At 38.1% G+C, this 26,223-nt stretch overlaps 1 protein-coding gene across 1 annotated transcript; it reads left to right on the forward strand.

The window, feature by feature from the left end:
- Positions 1-369: 369 nt before the first annotated feature.
- Positions 370-25,037, forward strand: CTH (cystathionine gamma-lyase). The gene is made up of 12 exons (XM_015080881.3): positions 370-742; positions 3,804-3,885; positions 6,388-6,483; positions 8,211-8,320; positions 10,352-10,483; positions 14,446-14,503; positions 14,960-15,037; positions 16,801-16,953; positions 18,054-18,175; positions 19,606-19,658; positions 23,478-23,616; positions 24,093-25,037. The coding sequence occupies exons 1-12, from the start codon at positions 575-577 to the stop codon at positions 24,117-24,119; spliced, it is 1,218 nt and encodes a 405-aa protein (XP_014936367.1). The 5' UTR covers positions 370-574; the 3' UTR covers positions 24,120-25,037.
- Positions 25,038-26,223: the final 1,186 nt, after the last annotated feature.

Here is a 26,223-nt window from a genome sequence, read left to right on the forward strand (position 1 = left end):
GGGGTTGGGGATGGGGTCAGGGACACTGGCTACACAGTAAGGGGAAGCTATTTGTGTGGCCTGTTTACAGGTTACTCGGTTTCAAACTGAGCCAGCCTTTCTCCCGGGCTCCGGCGAACCTCTGCCCTGAGGTCACACAGACGCCTCGGTGACTCTCTGGAGCCAGTATGGCAGGCTCCCGCAGGGCCGGACTCAGGAATTTCGCCCGCAGGGACTAACACCACGTGGACACACTGACTCCCGCTTCACTCCACTTTCAGCACCGGGAAGGGCGGTCCCAACGACGCTCCAGGCAACGCCTCCGCTTCCGGCCAATGAGGAACAGGGGCCGCGTCGGGGCCTTAGCTCATTGGGTCTCTCTGGTTCCGCCTGCGGTAAACGCAAAGCTCCCGGCCGGCTACTAAAGTGTCAGGCACTGAATCGGGGAGCCCGGTTTTTGTGCGCTCGCGGTGGTTCACCCGCCGTTTCTTTGGCTCTCGTTCGTCTAGTCTTGTGTCTCTTTCAGGCCCGTCGTACCAGTTGTCTAGTTTTATCTTCCTCGCCTTCTTTCTCTTTCCCTCCCGCGCAGCTCAGGATGCAGGAAAAAGACGCCTCCCCGTACGGTTTCCAGCCTCGCTTCCAACATTTCGCCACGCAGGCCATCCATGTGGGCCAGGAACCCGAGCAATGGACCTCCCATGCTGTGGTGCCCCCCATTTCACTGTCCACCACGTTCAAGCAAGAGGCTCCCGGCCATCACTCGGTAAGCTGGGTCTGGCTGGGGAGGTGGGTGGATGGGAGTCAGGGGTTGGGCGGGAAATGAGAGATGGCTTATACATAAAAAGGCATGTAAATAATTTATAAGATGGCTTATACAAATTAAAAAAAATATTGTGTGTAGCCACTTTGCATCCCCAAAAGATGTTTACTACACCTGTAATCTTCCTTGCATTAAATCTTTGTATTTGATGGTCAAGTGATCACATTTCTTTTGATAAAGCAGGACTGGAAGGAACAGTATGTCCAACTTGCCATGTAGATTTAAACTGAAATTCATGTAATTTTGGGAAATTTGCAGTTCAAAACTGAGGGTCATAACTTTGTTGAATCACTTTCAGCAGCAGAAATTATAAAGACATACTAGGGAGTCAACCAAAAAAAAAAACCCAAAAAACAACTCGGGATCTGATAACTCACCTAGAATCAAGATCATGCCCAATGGCTGTATTGTTATTAATAGTTATTGAGTACTTGCTATGGGCTAGATACAGACTTACACATAGTATATCATATGTATTTCAAGTATGCTCTGGGATAATTCTCACAACAGCCCTAGTGTGAACTAGGTATTCATTTTTCTCAGGAAGAAACAGATTTAAGAGTGTTAAGTAACTATTGCCTAAGGCCACATGGCTAGTAAGTTGTGGAGCTAGGATTCCAACTCTGCTCTAGAACCCTGCTTTTAGACATTAGGCTACACTCTGCTCTACTCCAATAATACTAGTAATAATCTAACTCATTGCATCATTTATGCAGTGAGGCTTAGTGATTAAGAGCACAAATCACCTGGTCTGAGGAGCTAGGTTTGAATTCTAACACCACTTCTTCTGATCTGGGTGACCTTGAGCAAGTTGCTTAACCTATCCAAGCCTCAGGTTAATCCTGAGTAAATGGGTTAATAATAGTATTTACCACATGAATTGTTGATACATATGTTAAGCTTTATCATACATTATAATTGTTCAGTAGGTGGGTATTTCACGGTGTTCACATTCACACTTTCCCCAGGTCAGAGGGCAGGACAGGTATTACACAAGTTTTATACAGAAGGAACTGACCCAGAGTTAGAGATAAATGACTTACAAGGCTCTGAAGGAGGATTCTTTTTGTTACTCCCTTTTGATAACACATTGATGGGATCTTGAAGTATTTAAAATTGCTGAGCTTTTAAGGAAATTGATTAAATAAACCTTGTTAGGTCCAAAGCCTTGATTATATTTCAAAAACCTCTTTATTGTGTTGTTATATAAATCTAGAAAAATTATTTTAAACTTAACTCTTTGTTTTGTGAGGTAGAATTCTTTTCAAAAAAACCTTTTTTTTTTTTTTAAAGTTTATTTATTTTTGAGAGAGAGAGAAGAGTGTGAGAAGCAGGCTCCAGGCCTGGAGCTGTCAGCACAGAGCCCAAAGGAGGGCTCAAACCCAGGAACCGTGAGATCATGATCTGAGGCGAAGTTGGACACTTAACCTACTGAGCCCCTGTGAGATAGAATTCTAAGGGCATTTCTACAGTTGGTTTAGGATACTTCTAGCTACTGTATTTTGGAATCAAAACGTGTTATACAATCTGTTTTCCAAGCATGCAGTCTGTTGCTGATGTAGGATTTTGTGAATGTGTGGCTACCCAATCTTGAGCTCTTGGTACAAAATTAACCATTTAACTAGATATTAATAATTAAGTATTTTCAGAGAGCCAGGAGGGATGGTAAAATCCAGGTAAAATCCTGTTAATACCTTTAAAAACTCAGTTGAGAGCACTAAAGACAATCTGAGGAGCTGAATGAGAAGCATCTATTTCTCCTGTTCCATTTGGAAAGCCATAGAATGGGTGAGAGGGTGGGAATTTGCCACTGAGATATACTTCTCCTTCCCTCCCCCCCACAAAGAAAGTTAAATCTCTGCAGTGAGTAATTATGGAAACATGGGGTGCCTTTCTGTGGCAGTGGCCACATGAATCCAAACATTTTTTTGTCTGGGGAGTACAGCTGCAGGTGACATCAAGGAGGTGATGGGAGGGAGGGTGGAGGATATCTTGGAACCCTATAAAATAGGTCAACTCAGTTTGTCAAAAACAAGGAAACAGACAAAGCAACAGAACTTAAAAAAAAAAAAAAAAAAATATATATATATATATATATATATATATATATATATATATATATATATATATTATTAATACCTGGGCTCCCAAATCAGAAACAATGTGTTTTGTTATGTGGTATATGAAGCATGGGGAGAAAATTATATTTTTAGTCAATGTTTACATCCTGGGTTTGAATACTGGCTCTGATGTTCTCCATGGTCTTTGGCTTCACTTTTGTAAAAGCAGAGCACGAGCATTAAATGAAATGACTAGATGAACATAGCTAGTACGGTGCATGTAAAAGGAGCGAATTAAAAACATTGTGTGTAGCCACTTTGCCAAGAATTACTCTCCATATTTTCGAGTTGCTCTGGAGAGCCAAGATCTGAACTTTGAGCATTTGTGGGATCTGTTGATAGTTTCTTGTAGGTTGCTAAACAGGACTTTTACCACTGATTTCTTAGAAAATGAAATATAGGGTAGAAGTAAGTGTAGTCTGTTTACTCTGGTGATTCCCTTTTCCTGATGCCCCCAGGTGAACGGGTAAAGGTGAGTCTAACATAGTAATACTACTACTAATAAAAACAACCACTTTTCTAGTCGTTAGCATGTGCCAATCACTATGGAGCAAATGTATTATACATTACATAGTTTTATCATCACAACAGTTTTACGAATTATTTTTCTGTGTTTTATTCCCATTTAATAGGTACTGAGCTCACTCTAGGAAACGTTAAGTAACTTACCTATTTGGCATACAGCTCATAAGCGGCAGATACCTAATTCTAATCACACTGGCTGCAGCCACAGTATTGTTCCTGTTTAATGGCAAGACATGTCATCACTAAATAATAGAAGTTCATTATGGTAGGATGAACCTGTAGTTGTGGAGGTGGCTGTGTTAGGACACTGATAACTAAACGTAAATCTCTTAGGATTAACTCTCATTTCTTTTCTTCAGGGTTTTGAATATAGTCGTTCTGGAAACCCCACCAGGAATTGCTTGGAAAAAGCAGTGGCAGCACTAGATGGGGCCAAGTACAGTAAGTGATTTCCATTTCAAAGTTTGTGAAGCCTAGAACCCAGTCTTCTCTGTGTAGACAAAATCATAGAGACACAGAATTTTAAATTGGAAGGAAGTAAGGATTAGCTACTTAAAAACTTTTATTTTACTAAGACATTGAATTTTTTTTGTCTAAGTTCCCACAGATGGCATGATATGCGTATGTGTAATTATTAGGTAAAAATAAATATGATTAGAGGCAAAATGGCAGAATTTGCCATCTAGTATTTGTGTAAATACACTCTCCATCTGGAGCTGTCAGTGTAAATAGATAAATATTAACTGAGTTTTATAACACTGCCTCTGAGAATATAAACTTTCTTATACTCTGGTTCAGTCACCTGATAATGCTTGAGAATAACATCGGGGAACATTTGCAATACCCAGGTACCCTTGATAATGTGACCTCAGAGATGAGGGATTAACTCCTTGAATCTTTTTTTTTTTTCATGAGAGGCGTGGATTACCGTTAAATCATCTTTGTACTTTTTATATAAATGTTACTAAATGAGGGCAGAATAGTGAATAGAAAATAAGAGTCTTCTGAGTTTTCTCATTGCAAGAGTGTAGGGGTTAGAAATCTTAATAAGAGCTGTTGGGATTTTTTGGGGGGATTTCCTTTTGTTTTGGATGAGGGGAGGTTTTTTTTATTATTAATTTTTTAAATTTACATCCAGGTTAGCTAGCGTATAGTGCAATAATTTCAGGAGTAGATTCCAGTGATTAATCCCCAGTGTGTAACAGCCAGTGGTCATTCTGAGTCTCTTCCTTAATGCCCCTTACCCATTTAGCCCATCTCCCCCACCCACAAACCCTCCAGCAACCCTTAGTTTTGTCCTCTGTATTTAAAAGTCTTATGGTTTGTCCCCCTCCCTGTTTTTATAGTATTTTTGCTTCCCTTCCCTATGTTCATCTGTTTTGTATCTTAAATTCCACATATGAGTGAAGTCATATGATATTTGTTTTTCTCTGACTTATTTCGCTTAGCATAGTATACTCTAGTTCCATTCATGTTGTTGCAAATGGCGAGATTTCGTTCTTTTTGATCACCAAGTAGTATTCTATTCTCTCTCTCTCTCTCTCTCTCTCTCTCTCTCTATATATATATATATACCACATCTTCTTTATCCATTCATCAGTTGCTGGACATTTGGGCTCTTTCCATACTTTGGCTATTGTTGACACACTTATAAACATTGAGGTGCATGTGCCCCTTCGAAACAACACTCCTATATCTTTTGGTTAAATACCTAGTAGTGCAATTGCTGGGGTGTAGAGTAGTTCTACTTTTGATTTTTTGAGGAACCTCCAGACTGTTTTCCAGAGTGGCTGCACTAGTTAGCATTAGGGGAGTTCTTTTTAAACACTAAACTTGTACTATAATTTAGTACTGTATGGGGAACATTATTTCCTCCTGTGAGAGGTATACAGGCTGAGTATTTATATATGTTTTGCCAACAAGTTTTTCAAGTGGGATATAGAAAACATGGTTGTTTTTAACTGGGCTTAAAGTTTAGCCTTCTATATGAATTCATTGTTGGATCACAGGTCTGCTGAGAAGAGAACTGTAATCCCAACCTAAACACTTCTGAGAGATTTTATAATAATTACATTTTTCAAGTTATTGAATTATCCTCTCTACCATATAGTGATTTTTATCATCACAGTGATGTATTGACATTTTGTCAGGATATTTTCGTTTACAGTGTTTAATGTACACAATGCCAGGTTTTGTTTTTAAGTTGTTTTCATTATTTTTGTTCTGTATGAGATTTCAGGATCATATTTGTTTAAAAGAGATTCCACATTAAAAAATCTTCAAAAACTCATATTTTTAGAATTTACCAGATACATCTCAAGTCTGATTTTGAGATATCCATATAGTTAATGAGTGATCCTATCTTAGCTCTGTTCTTCAGGCTTGAAATTTTTTTAGAGTTATTTTTAAACTGTAACTTAATTGGCAATTGGCCTTTAATCTCAGAATTTTGTAAAGAATTATTTCTTTGAAATGTTTAAATTTTATAATGAAAGCAGAATTATACATTTTGATGTTAAAAATGTTTTATCTTTGGGGCACCTCGGTGGCTCAATTGGCTAAGCATCCAGTGCTTGATTTTGGCTCAGGTCCTGATCTCATGGTTCGTGGGATGGAGCCCTGACTTGGACTCTGGTTCCATGCTGACAGTGTGGAACCTGCTTGGGATTCTCTCTCTCTGCCCTTCTCTCTGTCTCTCTTTCTCTCTCTCTCCATCTCTCTCAAAAGAAATAAATAAACTTAAAAAAAAAAAAAAGATACTTTATCCTAAGCAGCAAGGGAATTTGGCAATTTTATTAACTGGAGGACTTCTGGTGACTCAGTAGTAACGGCTGTCCTTAACAGCAGAGAGAGGTACATAAAGTAAAGCAAGTAAATACTCTAGGTGTTTTTCAACTTTTAGGTTTAACTTTTTGGCTTACTCTAACTTGGCTTTTATTTTAGGTTTGGCCTTTGCTTCAGGTTTAGCAGCCACTGTGACTATTACCCATCTCTTAAAAGCAGGAGACCAAATTATTTGTATGGATGATGTATATGGAGGTAGGTGACCTCTCTCATTCATGTTGTGTCAACTGATATTTAAAGACAATAAAGTAGGTCCAGAATTATATTAACAATGTTACCAGGCTTATTGATTATTATCTTTTAAAGGTGTGAGGGACACCTCCATGCTGGCCCAGACCTGGTAAAGGAAGAGTATAAACATTTAGGATCCATGCTCTGGAACTGCTTATAAGAGAGATTGCTTAATAATAATTTTATTTAAACTGCTAGAATGAGGATGTTGGACCTGATTTACCTTCTACATATATTCTACTACAGAGAAGATAGTGTTTAAAGAGAGAGTATTCTAGTGTTATTTAGAATTTTTACCTGTAATGAGAATGAGCTATAACCCAGGTCACTCTCAAGAGTTTACCTCTATCCACCCCTGTATCCCTGCCACACACTTAACCTTTTAAGAATCTATCGAAAACTATGGGCCCCTTTCCCCCCAAAAAGTGTACTTAAGATTACACCCAATGTTTATCATTTTAAGTTTAGGGTCAAGAAGTCTTACCTCTTGAAGTCCATCATGGATCCAAATTTAAGAACTTCAAATTTTAAACAATTTCAATGCGAGTAACTTAAAAATAAATAAATAAATGCAAGTTATTTAAAGTGGTGGACAGGAAGGTAAAGGAGACAGGTTGCCCTGTAAGCAAGACTGATTTTGTGTTCAAAACAATAGCAAAAATGTTGTAAATACATATATATATTCCACATGCTTCCAGATAATTAAAATGAAACTTCTAGAATATTATTTTATCTATCTCCTATTAACAAAAAGTTAAATCTTACTTTTAGTAATCATTTAACCCTCCTAGAAATTTGCCAACTGCTTGGTATATATGGTTGTTCCCTATGATAGTTTGTTGAATAGAAATTATAAAAATAGCAAACCCTTAGTTGCTTTTATAATGCAGTATAAAAACCTCATGGCACACTTAGGTATAAAATCTTGAAAATTGCTGTTGATTTTTAACAATTCTTTACATTCTTTTTCAATCTTACGTTACTTAGGGTTGGTCTTTATAACATCAAAGTTCAGTATATCTTTGGTCATAGAGTATTTTTTTTTTGCTTGACTAGCAATAATAGAAATTTTTCCTTTAAATTTGCATATGTAAAAATCAAATCCAGAACAGTGTTTATGAAAGAAATTATTCTAGGTTGAATGACTTCTCTCTTTCACTGTAAAACTATAAGCTAGTAGTTTGATTTTTTTGCCTCATTTATCATTAAAGCTTTTAGAACCACATAACAAAAAGATTGAGAAAGTACAAAGAATAATAACCTGTTTTTTTCTATTATCAAAGCATAATCAGACTGAAAATTTATTTTGAACGTTTTACTGACAGTGGTTCAGTCATTTTAAATTTGATTACTACGAAAAAATTGTTAAAAAGATACTGATGCATGCATGCCACTTAATGTTTAAAGAGCAGAGATTGTATGTTTTCAGAAATATTTTCTGCTTCACTTCATGTTCTTGGTGCAGATATCAAGTGTGTTTAATTTGACCCTTTAACTCTTAGTTTAAAATCCAAGCCTTATCTTCTTTATTATACAAGATAGCTAAATTATTTGACCAAAGTAGAATTGTTGATTTTGTTTTTATTGGTGATTGACACTTCCTTATATTTTTAAAGTATTTATACCTATAAGGAATAAACATTTCTCAGTACAGTGTCCTTTCCATTTTGTCTGATTCTCTTCTGCCTCAGGTACAAACAGGTACTTCAGGCAGGTGGCAGCTGAATTTGGATTAAAGATTTCTTTTGTTGATTGTTCCAAAACCAAGTTGCTAGAGGCAGCCATTACACCCGAAACCAAGGTAACTTAGTTAGTTTTCAGTTTTGTCTGTTTTCTGTGTGATGTTGTGTTTTTATAATTTTGTTTACTAGAGGACATAATTTAAATTTGCACAACAAATTTTATTAGAAGCCATTGGAAACCATCAACAAGATTAAGATAGGTCTGGCTTCTCGTGATGTTCAGGAACATGAATTCCATAGCAGGGTTCAAGTTCTAACTCTGTATCATAGTTGGTGTATTATCAGGGGCAAATTATTTAAGCAAAGTCTCAATTTCTTCATTTCCAAAATGGGGATAATTGCACCTGCTTTATAGAAAGGTGGTTGTGTAAAGTAGATGAAGTAAGGCTTATGAAATGCTTAGGATTGTATCTAACACATAAAAACTGTTAAAAAGATTTGTTAGCAAAAGCATACAATTCTGTACTGCATTATCAAGCTGGTACTGGTAACAGTCATCACAGAGATTGGATTGCAGAAAAGGAAGCTTGCCAGACCCAAACCCTCAGCATACTGGCTTTTTAAGAATTCTAAGTGATACTTCAGCAAAATAATAGTTACAAGTAGAGAATAGGCCACAAACAATCTTCAGCCTCCGTCCTGGGAATCTTGTATGCCACCGGAAGGTGTTTTGTGCCTGAGTGAATGGCATATGTGATATTCTTTCTTGGGGCCTCATTTAAATTCTGCATGGGTAAAAGAAGGACCAGTGTCTTTTATAAGTCAGCCTTTTCCAACTTTTTGCTAATGATTAAAAGGTTTCAGTTGTATCTAAGATTATGTTGTGGTGAATGCTAAAAAACAAAAACCTTTTCTCACACAAATTATTACTTTAAGATTAACACAGGGGTGAGCTTTGAGTGATTAAGGTTTGTTTTCAAAGGAACTTGTTTTTTATCTTGCTTAGGAGAAAAGATACTTATTAAAATAGCTGGTCTGAGTCTTTCTAAGGGAGGAAAGCAAATTGTGAGTATGTTAATTCTTGTCAACAGAACTTTATGTAGTGGCTCTTTACTGACTTGAATTAATACATTTTCCCCCCTGAAATATCTGCCTCGTCATATGAAGTAGATTTTTCAAGTCCCTGTAAAATCAACTTGGTATTTATTTACTTATTTTTATTTTAACTAATTTTTTATTGTGAATGGGAGTAATAAATTCTTACCCAAAGTATTTTTTTATTTTTAAAATAATTCAATTCTTATAGAATATGCATTAACTCCCTTATCTTTTCCATGGTAAAACTCTTGAGTCAGAAGAATACTGAACTAGATATCTTGCTCATTTACATAGTAATAAAGAATCATTAACCCCTTTAAAAAGAAAGCTATAGGTAATGTCATTTAATGCAATGGCATCTTGTTTAATAAACAGAATTCTTTTCTTTGGTCTTTTCAATCACTATCAAGCATCTACTATTCAGTGCCTGAATTGCCCTAAGTTTTGGGGTATGATACTGTCTCTTAAATGAGCTGTGAGCAGGTTTTCTGTTGTGTGTAACTTCTCTCCTTTACTTTGAAACCCATGCTGTTCAAGTTCTGGATACTTATTTTACAGTTTCTAATGCATATGGCACTTTTTAAGTTAATATTTAGAATATGTTTGATAGCTTAGGGGTAGTTCTCCTTAATGAAAATTCTAGGCTTTAATAATCTTAGTGTTCTGTGTTATTTACCTTTGAGAACAAAATTCCTAGACACTGAACTATGTCTTTGAAATTCATCTTCTTTATAATGGAAAATAATTACAATAATTAACTTGAGCACTTTTCTGCTTCTATGTAACATGATCTCATTTGATCTTTATAACAACTCCATAAGATAAATATTATCAACCCCATTGTACAGATGTAAAATTTGAGGAATATGGAGGGTAAGTTACTTAGCTATGACTTTTCAGAAATTAATGTGGCCTAGGATTCAGATTCAAAAACCTTGCAACTTCATCACCCACACTCTTCCACTGTAGTCTGCCAGATGGTTACAATATATGAGATGTATGTTTGTGCAGTGGATTGTTATAAACTATTGTCATTTATTGAATTGTTTTAGCTTGTTTGGATTGAAACCCCCACAAACCCTAACTTGAAGATGATTGACATTGAAGCCTGTGCACATACCGTCCATAAACACGGCGACATAATTTTGGTCGTGGATAACACTTTCATGTCGGCGTATTTCCAGGTAAATGAAAATAAATTTTTTGGCATTATTAGTAGACCACACAGATACCTGTAACTAGGAAAGGAAAGACTTGCTTACATTAAAATCATTATTAAACTCATGGAATATAATCATAGTTCTTGATTACACAAAAAATTAAAATTGGACCCTTCTAGGGGCGCCTGGGTGGCTCAGTCGGTTGAGCGTCCGACTTCGTCCCAGGTCATGATCTCATGGTTCGTGAGTTTGAGCCCCGTGTCGGGGTCTGTGCTGACAGCTCAGAGCCCGGAGCCTGCTTCGGATTCTGTGTCTCCTTCTCTCTGCTCCTCCCCTGCCCACACTCTGTCTCTCTCTCAAAAATGAAGATTAAAAAAAATTTTTTTTAATTGGACCCTTCTGCCATTAGTTAATATCTTTTGAAACCGAGGTTAATATGTGGTATGGGACTTTGTGTGTTTTAAATGTCTTAATTAAAGCTTTTAAGTTCTCTTAGGATGTGTAAACTCTCTGAAGAGCTGACCTTATGTGATTTTATCTGTCAGTGCTTTATAAATAGTAGGGACTTCAATGTTTATGTACTGGTTACAAGTCAGTTATATTATTTTTTATATATATGGTGTGACTGAAAAACAGGTATGTTATATATTTAATGTATGTATTATGTGTTTATTTTTTAATATATTATTAAAATATATAATTAAATCTTAAGCTATATAGTTTGATGTATATTTAAATGTACTACATTATATATATATATATGTATATATATATATGTGTATATATATATATATATATATATATATATATATATATATATATATATAATGCATTATATAATTAAACCTGGCTAACCTTCCAAATAAATGGAAAACACAGGCTATACTCCATGACATCTCAGTGTGTGTCACACATATTATTTCTCCACTTTCCTCCTTTCTAGTTTCTCTTCTTTCAGTGCCTCAGTGTCCAGCTCTTTATAGCTTTACCTTATTTATATTATGAATTTCTTTATTTTTTTAAATTAAATTTTTTTTTTTTTTTTGGAGAGAGGGAGAGTGTGTGTACGTACACACATGAGCAAGTGAGGGGCAGAGAGAGAGGGAGAGAGAGAACCCCAAGGAGGCCCTACACCCAGCACTGAGCCTGACATAGGGTTTAATCTCATGAACTTTGAGATCATGACCTGAGCCAAAATCGAGAGTTAGACACTTAACTGACGGAGCCAGCCAGGCATCCCAGCAGTGCTCCTTTTAAGCTGTCTCTTTTCCTACCCCACTCCTCTCAAGCCCTCCCATTCACCCTCCATTCCTTTTCTTTTTCTTCCTACTTTTTTCCATATTCTTCTTTCTGTTTTGCTCCTTTTGGTAGATCATCTGGGGATCTCCTTACAATTGACTAGTTGTCTGCCCTTTTCCCACATGTTCTCTCTCTTTCCTTGGAGTAGCCCAATCTGTTTCCTTTCCTTATTAGGAGCTTACCTTCTCCTTGCTCTTTCCTTCCTGCTTGTACCTTATGCTCATTCTTAAAGCACTTCCTGCAGAGTTTCTGAAAGCCCAGCTCATCTTCTGCTACTCTTAAACTAGGCAGGTGTTTACAGCCAATTGTTTATACTTGCCCCCTTTTTTTCTGGGTCCCTGAAGTTGGCGCAGGCTGCTGCCTTCATGTGACTGGCCAATTTCCTGGGAGTTTATATAAACCTGTTCTTCACCTTCTTCTGTTTTAGTGAGAAGGTACTACCATATTTTCTTTTCTTTTCCTCAAACATGTTTCCTGGCTACATTGATTGGATAGCTTCATGGGCCACCTACATTTGGCTCACGATATATCTTTAGCTTCTTCTTGTATCAGGTAAAACTGTTTCCAAGTGAAAAACTCCTGGAGTTCTCTATTTGTCCCAGGTGATTTTCACTCTTGGATTCTTTATCCCAACTTCTTACCCCATATACTACTTACACTAGGCCAGTTAACACAGCATAGCATTGCTCTAGCTGAGTCACATTAAGTCCTGTATGTTCCCATGGAGACTACATGAATTGTTTTAGCCTGGGCCTGCCCAGATTACTCATCACGCCTGGCCCTTTTTTTCGCTATTACTGTCACTAAAATAGGTCCAGTCTTTCTACCTTTCTGAAGCCCACATCACATTTCCTCATGCCAGGGACTGCAGTTTGCTCCATTTCAACCTGGATTCATTCCAGGTGAGTTAATCAGAATCATGTTGTCCATAAAGAACTGCATGTATTAATTCCATAAATCAAATCTTCTGAAGAGGTCCTCTCATTATTTTACCCTCCTGAAAACTGGATACATTCTCCTTCTTCCCTACTTTTTGTCTTCTGGATCTTCTATAAATGTCACAAAAGGCAAAATGGACATACCAGCATAAAGTTTCAGTGTTTCAGGATAGAACCTCTAGATTCATGTAGTCGGGGTGTGAGTGCCAGCTCTCCCAGCTTTTTAATCTGAGTGATCTATTTTGTTTTTCTTAGTCCTTTTTCCTCATCTGTACAATTAGAATCTTAAGGTACTGATTTTATTGAGCCGGGTAAAATATTTTGTACTGTGCTTCCCTGGGATAGGTAAAGTATTAACATGGTTCTTAGCACATATTAAGCTCAACAGGTGTTAGTTATTGGTCTTCATTTTTCCTTTTCTTTTGACCAGAGTTTACAGAATGTTAGCATTGGAAGAGACCCTCATCTAGTTTGACTCCATCACTTTGAAGATGAGCAAGCACCTATGTAGAGAGTGCTTTGAGTAATACCAGATTTAAAATGTCCTGTTTTTGAAATACCTCAAATGAAAAAGCCTTATAGCCCCGTTATAGTAACACCTTCCAAAGACTAAACAACTGGTGAGGTTAATTAATACACACACACACACACACACACACACACACACACACACACATATGCCCACACATGCCCACACTTTCTTTTACAGAAAATGTAAATGTGAATAGGCTTCTGGCTGGCTGAGTCAGTAGAGCATGTGACTCTTGATGTCAGGGTTGTGAGCTCAAGACCCACAGTGGGCATAGAGCTTACTTTAAAAAAAAAAAAGAGAATGGAAAGATGCTGATAATACATTGTTTAGTGAATAAGTTGATTATAACTTTAACTCTCACTATAAACAAAGACATTTAAAAATTTTTTTTTTTTTAACATTTATTTATTTTTGAGACAGAGAGAGACAGAGCATGAACAGGGGAGGGGCAGAGAGAGAGGGAGACACACAATCTGAAACAGGCTCCAGGCTCTGAGCTGTCAGCACAGAGCCCGACGCGGGGCTCGAACTCACAGACTGAGAGATCATGACCTGAGCCGAAGTCGGATGCCCAACCGACTGAGCCACCCAGGCTCCCCAACAAAGACATTTTAAGACTAAAGGATTGATTTGCAGGAAAGTTGGGTGAGGGAAAACAATCCAAACAACTTTCTTACTAAGTGACTTTACACTTGGCACAACTGGTACAATAAAAGAGTAATTAAGAGTCAAGATCATGGCACATCAAGTGAATAATTACAGCATACATTATAAGGTTTTAATGATCAAAGATCTAAGCATATTAGTTTTATACTCACTTGATGAAACAGTTGCTGAATGTTTATGTCAACTACTTTTGTGTTTACTGAGTCATAAAATGCCAGCATCTCTGCATTGTAAATTTAGTAATACACTTAGGTCCAGCTAGCAACTGCTCTAAAGAAACAAGTTCAGGAGAACAGTTGACCTGAGTTTACCTGCTATTTCCAGAAAATTTGTGCTTTTTGGATTGAATACTGGGTCCAATACTTTGTATTTTTATTTGGTGGGAGGGAGAAAGGGAAAAGATAGCATCAGAGATCCTGGAAAATTTTAAGACGCATGTGTTTTTGAAAAGTTAGACTAGGAATGAAATTTACAATAGCAAATAAGCATGTAATGAAACATATTTTCAAGTGCTTTACCACTGAAAATGAAAATCTTTTGTTCCTTTTCAGCGGCCTTTGGCTCTGGGAGCTGATATTTGTATGTATTCAGCAACAAAATACATGAATGGTAAGACATACATAGTCTACACTTTGAGTGTTCCTTTCCATGGATACATGATAATACCATAGGGTTTGATATTTTGATATTTTTTTCTTCTATTATTCTGGTTTTCTCTGTGACTCATGTAGAAAGTAAAAAATTATACTTTGGTTAAATATGGGATTCCATTTTATAGCAGACAAATCTATGCTCATGACTTATGAACAGAGGATTGAAATTTACTAAAAAAAGTTACATTTTTATCCTACTGACAGCTTAAAAAGAAACATTTAATTTTTATATGATTTTTATTTTATTATTATAGGTATACCTTTTGGTACTATCAAATTGAACACAGTTTATTTAAACTTATTCTATCATTTTCCAAAAGAGTTTTTTCAAGTGAAAGTCATATGTTAGAAATTCCAGAATGAAGAATAGACGTGCATTGTTTTTAACTTAAAGGTTTTTGTTTTGTTTTAGGCCACAGTGATGTTGTAATGGGCTTAGTGTCTCTTAATTCTGAGAGCCTCCATGATAGGCTCCGCTTCTTACAAAATTGTAAGTACTGAAAAGTCCAGAATTCCCCTTAACCCCTCAGAGGGACTACATTTGGTAATTTGTATTTCCACTAAATGTTGAGAAGTGATAGCTTTCTACTAAATTAGGAAGAAATGAGATGTGGGGGAGAAAGATTCTGAGTTTTAAAGGAAAGTAGAAAAATTGGGATATAAAAATATAGTTAGAGAGATCATAGCAGGGCTTTATAACAAGACTCAAGGGATCAATTTTGTTATTTTTCTTTTTTTTCTTTTCAACGTTTATTTATTTTTGGGACAGAGAGAGACAGAGCATGAACGGGGGAGGGGCAGAGAGAGAGGGAGACACAGAATCGGAAACAGGCTCCAGGCTCTGAGCCATCAGCCCAGAGCGTGACGCGGGGCTCGAACTCACGGACCGCGAGATCGTGACCTGGCTGAAGTCGGATGCTTAACCGACTGCGCCACCCAGGCGCCCCAATTTTGTTATTTTTCAAATTCATGTTAATTTTGACTGTAATTGGGTAAAGCCCACATGAATTTTTCATTTTCAAACTTACTTGATTTGTTTTTAAATAAAACCTTTGGAATAATGGCTTTCTTATACTATACCTTTTATATCTAGAATGGTGGTTAATTTTAAATAGCACTTAATATGTGAACTTCTATATTTTCAACAGATGTCTAAACACCATGTCCTGTTTAGATAGTTTACTTATCTCAAGTATAGGTAAGGGTTTATTTGAAGACACTTCGTTAACCATTGTAATTTGACAGATAAGAGAGAAACATAATTAGGAATAAAAATGCCTCCCTAGGAAGTAAGTATTAAAGTAAAACAAGGAAGCACCAAGGAGGAAAAGCAAAACTTATTGCTTGATAAATTCCTTTCATTTATATAAAGTGGAGGCAAGGTATGTACCCTGGAGGCATATTAACTCCTAGGCTGCTTTAGACAAAAGCTAAATAGAATGCTAGAAGAACATTCAGTAACAATAGGAGCTGAACTGCTATTTTTCTCTACTTTTTCAAAGAAATGTGAGGTTAAACTATGTGCACTATGTCATTTAATCAAAACCATAGGATTATTTACTTCATATTTGAAAAGTTCATATTGTATTCATGTGTAGTTTGCAGGGTATTCATTTCCCCTCACATTTTAAAGCCTGTTTCTGGGCCACCTGGGTGGCTCAGTCAGCTAAACATCCACCTTCAGCTCAGGTCATGATCTCACGGTCTGTGGGTTCAAGTCCCATGTCGGGCTCTGTGCTCATAGCTCAGAGCCTGGAGCCTGCTTCAGATTCTGTGTCTCCCTTTCTCTCTGCCTCTCCCCCACTCATGCTCTGTCTCTCTCCAACTCTCAGAAATGAATAAATGTTAAAAAAAATTTAAAAAGCCCATTTCTTTGAGCATAATTTTTTTTTAATGTTTATTTTTTTTTTTTGAAAGAAAGAGCATGAGCAGGGGAGGGGCAGAGAGACAGGGAGACATAGAATCCAAAGCAGGCTCCAGGCTCAGAGCTGTCAGCACAGAGCCTGACACGGGGCTTGAGCTCACAAATGGTGAGATCGTGATCTGAGCCAACGTTGGACACTTAACCAACAGAGCCACCCTGGCGCTCCTCTTTAAGCATAATTTATACTTCATTCTCATGCTTCTGATTGGAGAAGTCAAACATTGGCCTTTGTAGCTGGCTTCTGAGAGTCACAATGATGAAAAAGAGTGAGAGAATCTTCTGGGTCCCTCCCACCTTTCAGACTAACCCAGAATATGTTCATTTTCCAGCTCTTGGAGCAGTTCCATCTCCTGTTGACTGTTACCTCTGCAATCGAGGTCTGAAGACTCTACAGGTCCGAATGGAGAAGCATTTCGAAAATGGGATGGCAGTTGCTCGGTTTCTGGAATCTAATCCTAGGGTAGAAAAGGTTATTTATCCTGGTACGTTAATGAGACTCCTAGGGTTTCATGGGCAGGCTCTGTGGTGGGTCTGGTGGCGAAGAAGATAGACCTGATCTGTGGCCTTGTGTTGCATATAGTCTAGTGGCTGCTTGGATGTTAGGAAATTGATTTTATGTGTTAGATGTTCCTGTGATGGCCTTTAGCTTGGAAGTTTGTGTTTATTCCAAGATTACACCATTTTACTTTTCAGTTGATTTGCTTATAGTCTTGTCAGTCAACTATTTTGCATTAGCTCTAACTTTTATCTGATTTGGGTTGGGACTTGATATTTGTCAAATTCAGACTTGATACTTACGTACCAAAGTTCCCCTGAAGCTCTCTTGCTTTTTGAATTTTTTACCTCTGGGCAACATCTAGAATGCTCATGTGGAGTTAGCAGACTTCTGTATTACTCCTTGAATTTATTTTATTTAAATTGTGGTGGTCTTAAGTAAATAGTTATTTTAAACCCTTTGAGGTATTTGCCATATAGTTTGGGTGGACAGAAGAATTAGGCCTGATCCCTGCCCTCAAGGAGCTTAGGTAAGCCAAGACAGAACTACATATGTACCCTAGGTAAAGAGCTGTTGACTGGTGTATATTTTAAATGGAAGGAGGGAGAAAAGTTTTGGGCTGTGTCTTGAAGAATGGGTAGCACTTGTTAGAAGGGCATGAACAGGCATTCAGATTCATTCAGTGAATGAATGCTTATCAATTGCCAACTACGGACCAAGCTTTGTACTAGGAACTGGGATCCAATTATTAACAAAAGAAATGGATTTCTCCACACGGAGCTAGTCTGGTGGATAGGACAGATGTTAAGCAAGAAATTAAAGAATGATATAAGTAACAGAGTGGCTGGGGTAATCAGTGTAAAGAAGGCCAATGTAGCTCCAGCATGGAGAGGGTAGAAAAGATAGGTCAAAATGAAGCCAGAGACATAGAGACAAGGGCCAGAACAAGTCATCAGATGTGACCATGGCATAAAGCTCATTATTAGGCTTATTTGCAGTTTGCTTTGGCAAACAGTGATTTTTTTTTTGTCCTGAAATTACATGTTTGACTATAAATAAGACTTTTATTATGCCTCATGATTATAGGACTGCCCTCTCATCCCCAGCATGAGCTGGCAAAGCGTCAGTGCACAGGCTGTCCAGGGATGATCACCTTTTATATTAAGGGCACTCTTCAACATGCTGAGACTTTTCTCAAGAACCTAAAGGTAAACTTTCAAAAGAGATATTTAAATCATAGAGATAGGGGCTCCTGGGTGGCTCAGTTGGTTGAGTGTCCGACTCTTGATTTTGGCTCAGGTCATGATCTTATGGTTAGTGGTATTGAGCCCCGCATTGGGCTTTGCACTGGCGGTGTGGAGCCTGCTTGGGATTCTCTCTCTCTCTCTCTCTCTCTCTCTCTCTCTCCCTCTCTCTCTCTCTCTCTCTCTCTCCTCCTCCCCTGCTTGCACATGCATGCTCTCTCATTCTCTCAAAATAAATAAACATTTAAAAGTAAATAAGTAATAGAGATAAATTACAGCAGTTCATTATCTGTCATTTCCACCCAACTCGGATTAATGTTTTTGTACCTGCAAGTCACACCCACAAACCTCCTTATCATGAAATGCATTGGGTTGGAAAATGACTTTGATTCAGTAGCAGATATCTGAATATGTTTATTTACTTAACTCTCGAGTCATAGCCATGAACTCGAGAGAGACAGAATGTTCTGATGCATTGGTTTTTCAAATTTATTTTAAAAATTCACTTTTAAAAATTCACTTTCAAGTGAAATAGTACATGAAACTTCAAATTAATGTGTGGTCAGGGCACTGCACAAAGGCTATTCTGAAATCCAGCCTACGAAGGGCTTTCTAAACCCTGTGCCTCCCGTCTGCGTCTGCCTGTGGTGAAGGAAGGGAGGCCTTTGTCTAATTTTCATGGTAGCAGGGGGCTCTCAGGGGCCCTGGGAGAGAGGTCTATGTAACTACATACATTGGGCTTACAGAGCTCATGCAGCAGACTCTGAGTTTTAAATACTGCAAGTCAATGAATAGGCTGCTGCCAGATTAGTCAAAGCCTACTGGTAACTAACAGTTGTACTAAAAGCAGAAAGATAGCATATATTTAATTAAATACGGTTAGGAGAGTAATTTTAAAATATTTGTAAAATTCTATGACACTATAACACTAAATAAATACAAAAACAGGTTTTTTCCCTTCTACTCCAGGAGGCAGTTAAATGGATGTATTAATTTAGTAAGTGATATATACTAACAAGTAAACGTATGTAACTTGGTAGACATATAGAGGTTTTATTTAAGAGTAACCACAGAACTAGGTCTCAAATGCAATAATTCTGAGGTTTTAGGGCTCATGTTAATTATTACTTAAGTATAGGACCAAATTAGGAAGGTATGGGAGATTCACTTTCCTCAACTTCTAATGTTTTATAAGTTTGCACATAATATGTCTAATGGGTGAAATCAGTGTTACGGATTTTATTTTCATTTTTTTCTCTGGGTTTCTTGCCCGACTGGTGTTTTCTTCATAATCCCCATTTTTCACCGTCTGTCCAGGGCCATTCTATTAAAAACATTTAGTTTTGTAGTTTTATTTTAGTGAAAGATCTAAACGAATGTTTTCTTTGCCATAGTTATTTACTCTGGCTGAGAGCTTGGGAGGATACGAAAGTCTTGCTGAGCTTCCGTGAGTATATTTCTGTTTTCTCCGTGTTTTAACTTTGATGTCAGCTTTAACAATTGTTTAGAAAAAGAGTGTGGTAAAATCAGGAATAATTCAACATATTGAACAATAAGGGGTGCCTGGGTGGCTCAGTTGATTAAGCATCTGACTTCAGCTCAGGTCATGATGTCACAGTTCGTGGGTTCGAGCCCCATGTCGGTCTCTGTGCTGACAGCTCAGATCCTGCAGCTTGCTTTGGATTCTGTGTCTCCCTCTCTTCCCCTCTGCTGCTTGTGTGCGTGCTCTTTCTCAAAAATAAATAAACAGTAAAAAAAAATTTTTTTTAAAAAGATACTGAACAATAAGAACAGCATCTTGGTATCTAATCAGAATGGACTCTTAACCCAATAGAATGGAGACCCTGATAAAATCTCAGTGAGCTATATGTATCCCCGCCCGCACCCAATGTTGCTTCCTTCCCCCTTCAGCCTGAAGACGATTCCAGGGGGCTTGTACCTTAGGACCTCTGAGCTCTGACTGTTCTATCCCACTCCACTCTAGAAGGGAGGTTGGAGACTTTGTATTGGAAGGGCTGATTTCAGGGCGCCTGGGTGGCTCAGTCAGTTAAGCATCTGACTCTTGTTTTCAGCTGGGATCATGATCTCATGGTTCATGGGATCGAGCCCCATGTCAGACTCTGCACTGATAGTACAGAACCCGCTTGGGATTCTCTCTCCCTCTCCTTCTGCCCCTCACTCTCTCCCTCTCTCTCTCTCAAAATAAATAAACTTTAAAAAAAGAATATATTTAAAAAAAAAAGGGCAGATTTCAAATCTCCTTGAAATGTTGAAATGGGGACTGTGTCTCTGATAAAGTACCTCCATGCCCTCGATGGTCAGAGGAGGGCCCTACTAGATACTATTATTTTCTGTTCCTCTGGGTAAACCCTGAATGACTTCCTGTTATTTGCAAGACAGACCCCAAATTTAACTTGGTGTTCTTGATCCAGTCAATTCATCTTAATTTTATCAAAGCACTAGAGGATGTTAGAATGTGCAGCCTGAGATCCATCAGTCCAACAACTTATTTTATGGACAAGGAAACAAAGGTTCAGCAAGTTTTGCTGATTAGTCCTAACATGGGAAAATGTTAGCAACTCTTGAAACTTCCCATGGAAACAGTGAGAGGAGGTAAAAGCATCCTGGATCTGGGTTTGAGACTTGCCCCACCAATTACTTCACCTCTAAGCTTTCAGTGTTTTTCATCCATAAAATGTGATTGATAATTAAAATAATAATTGCCATTTATTGATTACCTGTCCCTCCTAGCCTTCCTGAGCTGTGTCCTGATTTTATTATGTGTCACTCTGCCCACAGATTGTAATTATTGCAGTGGTAATTCACCATCATTACCTAATAGTTATCAAGTGTACTAAATGTCCCTGGTATGTTTCTGTGTTTCAATTTTCATAAACATTTCTGGAATAACAATGTTCTGGAAGGACTGTGTTGAGGAGTGTCAGGGATTGCCAAAATTTAGGCACATTTGCTGCCCTGCCCTCTCACAGTAAGTAGTTTACAGTTTCTGGGAAGAGTCAGGCAGTTTCACAGAAAGTTAAAAAAAAAAATCTATGATGCCCAAATAATTGTTCAAATAATTAAGATAACAAAAATAGGTTTTTGTGAGTCTTCAAGAAGATGCCTGCTAGTAAGTCTGGATGCACAAGAGGGCACACTCCGCATATGAAATTGGGTTATTTTTCATAGTAAAGAAATGTGTATTACTTTAGGTCTCTCTTAAAAATAGAGCCCTCTTGATTTATTTGGGGATTTGGTTTAAAGTTGCTTGGCCCTCAGATATTCCAGCTACGCCATAACCTCAATGCCTGCCAGTGGACGAGTGAATTTAGGTCAGGGCTTGTCTGTTCTATCCCCCTCCTTCTGTGACTCCCAATCACTGCAAGGACTACAGCATTGCAAAAAGGGAGGGAGGAAGCGAAGCCAATGTGCACAGCCTTGGTCTGCCAGCCTGACAACACATATTCACTCCATGGCCTCAGAAAAGTTACCGATGCTCTCTTAATCTCTCCTGTCCTGAGTTGTGAAATGTAGATAGCACTGTACTCAGCTCTTAGGGTTGTTATGGAAATATGGGGAAAAAAATATCCCAAACCCAATGCCTTGATTCATAGCAGGTGCCCCATAAATGTCACCTATTACCAGGAATTACTTTTTTTTATTAGGCATCTAATACACTCCATACTTGTACATTTACACTTGTAAATGCTTTATATGTGTTTCTTCTATTAATGACTGTGCCAAACTTTGAAATAGGTGTTATATCCAATGTGTATTCATTTTTAAAAAATGAGTTAATGCACACAAATGACCTCATAGAGTACCTGCCTTATGGTAAGCATATAATAAGTGATAGCTGTTATTTTTTTTTTTAATTTTTTTTGATGTTTTTATTTATTTTTGAGACAGAGAGACAGAGCATGAGCGGGGGAGGGGCAGAGAGCGAGGGAGACACAGAATCTGAAGCAGGCTCCAGGCTCTGAGCTGTCAACACAGAGCCTGACGCGGGGCTCGAACTCACAGACTGTGAGATCATGACCTGAGCTGAAGTCAGATGCCCAACTGACTGAGCCACCCCGGTGCCCCGCTATTATTATTTTAGATAAGGACATCGATGCTGAGGACAAGTAACTTTTACAAGCCCACTCAGCCAGTGTGTGGAGGGACTGATTCATGCATAGGTCTGTTGGTCTCAGAGGCCTAAGTTCTTATTTTTATGTGTATACTCTCTTTTAAGGAATTAAAAGCCTGAAAAGTCAACATTTTAAGAAGGGTGTTTGCATGTAGACCTTCAGTAGAGTGATAAAAGAAGATACTCATTTACGTTGACCACGTCTGAGATTTTCTATCCATGGATCTGAAGTGAGACAGGACAAAGCAACTAAGGCATTGATTTTGCGGGTAGAAGCATTTTTTTGCAGGGAAAGGATGAGTATTGGTGACAGCGTATGTATGTAGGGCTCAGCAAGGCTACAAGCCTCTCTCCTCCATGATGCCTCCGCCCACAGGTTTCTCCCTCCTCTGAATTCTGGCAATCCTTACTGTCCATACTTGTTTGGCATTTGCTGCAGACTGTTCTGTTCCATGAATTGTCATCATCTTTAGCTTCTGCTTTGTTATCTAGAGTGGAGAAAATATCTCCTTTTTTTGGTTTCCCAATTCTTATTATAGTGCCTGACCTTTAGGTAGGTGCTTTACCTTTACACATGTTGATGAAGATGGGTTGCTAGGTAGTTTTGAAAATCCTTTCAAGCCTCTACATTCATAGGCTATGTGCTGGAATTCCTAATGCTCACTGCTGGCCACTGCTGGTGTTCCTGGGTTGACTTTCCCTGATCAGCCTCATAAGGTGCCATTCTGGATTAATCCATTGATTCAGAGGGAATTAATTCTGGCTGGCTCTCAGTCCAGTGGACCCTCCATAAGTCTGGCTGCTTGGTCATGGGATTTATGACTTGGTCAAAGCCTCATTCAGGCAGGTGTTAAAACGCATGCACTGGAGGCTGTTTTTCCCTCCTGCATGGGAGTGCTTGATTGGCACCTTCAGTGTCTGGATTGAGAACACTGGTGCTGTAAAAACAATAAAAGATCTTCGTTTTCACTTACTGACTAGAAAAGATAATTTTCACAAATTTTTTTTTTGCCTGTGAAAAATTATAGACATATGAAGAATTTGGCATCTAGAGTAGAAAAAAGTGGAAGATAATTGTAATTTGTTAATAAAATACAATATAGTGATCTAAAATTTGCTTATTCTTTCTTTTAGGGCAATCATGACCCATGCATCAGTGCCTAAGAGCGACAGAGATGCCCTTGGAATTAGTGACACACTGATTCGCCTCTCTGTGGGCTTAGAGGATAAAAAAGACATACTTGAAGATCTAGATCAAGCTTTGAAGGCAGCAGTAAGTTTAATTATTTTGGGGTGTTTGTGTGCCTCATCTTGGAGGGGGTGGTCACTGTTTTCTAGAGTGGCCTCACTGTAAACTCTAAAGGTTCCTTCTCTTCCTACAATAGACAGGGAACTCAGTAGAAGGGCAGATTTTAAAAATGGTAGTATTCAGGGCGCCTGGGTGGCTCGGTTGGTTAGGTGACCGACTTTGGCTCAGGTCGTGATCTCACGGTTCACAGGTTCCAGTCCCGCATCGGATTCTGTCTGTACTGACAGCTCAGAGCCTGGAGCCTGCTTTGGATTCTGTGTCTCCCTATCTCTTGGTCTCTTCCCTACTAGTGCTCTGTCTTTCTCTCTCTCTCTCGAAAATAAAATAAACATTAAAAAATTAAAAAAAAAAAATGGTAGTATTCAGAAAAGAGTCGTGAGAAGAAGTGAAGTCTCTGCCTGTGGGTCTAATAACATTTTTCTTGTGCGCTTTCAATACAGCACCCTCCACACGCAGGTCATAACTAGCATTCCAGGACTGCTAGTAGAAGTTGCTTCCTGAGAAGGTCAACTCTGCGTAATCAAACGGGCAATTAAAGAGCCTTTGCAGGACTTTCAAGTGAAAATTTTAAGGCACCTCATTACCTTTCACAGCTGTAACCTTACAGGGATCATCCTTGTTAAAAACAGTTTCCTCTTTCTCTTGTTGTAATTGACAGGTCAATTCTGTTATTCTCTTTTTGATAATTTTGGTATGCATTTCCCTCTGAAGGAGGCGAGATTTGTGCTGCTTTTTGGGATTGTGATCTTTTTTTCATAGCTTAAGGTTTATATTGATCATGTTTACAATATAGTGATAATTCATTTTTGATGTTTTTCTGAAGAATTTAAATTATTAAATGAACGTTCTTAAATCAAGTGTGATTGTTGCATATTGTTGAAAACAGCACTTAAAGCAATGGTTTACACTTAATTACCATAAGCCAAAAATCAAATACTTGAGAAGCCTACTGTGAAATTCTGCTGATTTAACGTTGTACTTACTATTTAAAAAAATAAATAAATCTAATTATCAAATGCATCCTATTGTGATATTCCTATATTATGTGGCATTAACTTGGATTCCTGGGCCCTTTTAATCCTCAGCATTAAAGGTCTCAGCCACTTACAGTAATTTTTGTAAATTCAATTGTGTAACTGTCATGTCCAAATCTTAGTGTTTGCAGATTCGTTATAGATTCTAGCAGGGGAGGTCAAAAGCCACTTTTATAGAGAGACATACTATTTATATTTTTATCTGTAATGGTAAATTTACTGAGTCTAAATAAATGCTTAAATAAGAATCTTCTAGAATTAAGTGCATTGTCAGCAAGTTATTGTCAAGAAGCCATAAATCAAATAATTAGATGTTTTAAATTGCTTTTATATTAAAGGCTTTTAGTCATTTGTCTGCTCTTGCCATTTGTTTCACCTTAAAAAAGCATATTATTGAACTTGATTAATAATGCCAGGTAGGCGGCAAATACACAAGAATTCATATTATATATTGTGCATATTCTGAATTACATGATAAGAGTCTGGAAATTCTGACTCTGTAGGCAGCAGCATTTTGAGGCAGGTCCTATCTTAGTACCTTAGGGCTGTGGAAATCACAACAACCAACCAAATCAGAAAAGCAAGGACTATTTATACTAAGCTTACAAGGGAGTCAGGTACTGTCACTTGTGTTTTGACAGACACTCAAAGGCAAGCAGAGCATAAAGAATTGTAGAAATTTAGGGGGTACCTGGGTGGCTCAGTCGGTTAAGCATCTGACTTGATTTCGGCTTAGATCATGATCTCACAGTTTATGAGTTCAAGCCCCTCACTGGGCACTGCCCTGCCATCACGGAGCTTGGGATTTTCTTTCTTTCCCTCTCTGTCTGCCTCTCCCCTATTCATGTTCTCTCTCTCTCTCTCTTAGCCTCCCTCTTTCAAAATAAATAAATAAACTTAAAAAAAAAAAAAAAGAATTGTAGAATTTTAGAGGTGCCTGGATCGCTCTGTCGGTTAAGTGTGTATCCAACCCTTGGTCTCAGCTCAGGTCTTGATCTCAGGGTTGTGGGTTTAAACCCCATGTTGGGCTCTGTGCTAGGCATGAAGCTTACTTAACAACAAAAAGAATTGTAGAAAATTTAGTATCTGTTGATGTGGATGAGAAACTAAGATTTCCATATTTAAAACTGTCAGAAGGGCCCCCTGGGTGACTCAGTCGGTTGAGCATCTGACTGTATTTCGGCTCAAGTCATCATCCCAGGGTTGTGGGGTTGGGTTCTGCACTGAGCATGGAGTCTGCTTGAGATTCTCTCTCTCCTGCCCCTGTCCCCCACTTACTTACTCTTTTTAAAATATATTTTTAAAAAAGCAGGGGCGCCTGGGTGGCTCATTCGGTTAAGCATCTGACTTTGGCTCAGGTCATGATCTGGTGGTTCATGAGTTCGAGCCCTGCATCGGGCCATGTGCTGACAGCTCAGAACCTGGAGCCTGTTTCAGATTCTGTGTGTCTCTCTCTGCCCCTACCCCAATCACACTCAGTTTCTCTCTCAAAAATGAATAGACACTAAAATTTTTTTTTTAAAACTCAGAAGACTTT

The sequence above is a fragment of the Acinonyx jubatus genome, chromosome C1 (assembly GCF_027475565.1).
Source record: "Acinonyx jubatus isolate Ajub_Pintada_27869175 chromosome C1, VMU_Ajub_asm_v1.0, whole genome shotgun sequence".
NCBI classification, from domain to species: Eukaryota; Metazoa; Chordata; class Mammalia; order Carnivora; family Felidae; genus Acinonyx; species Acinonyx jubatus.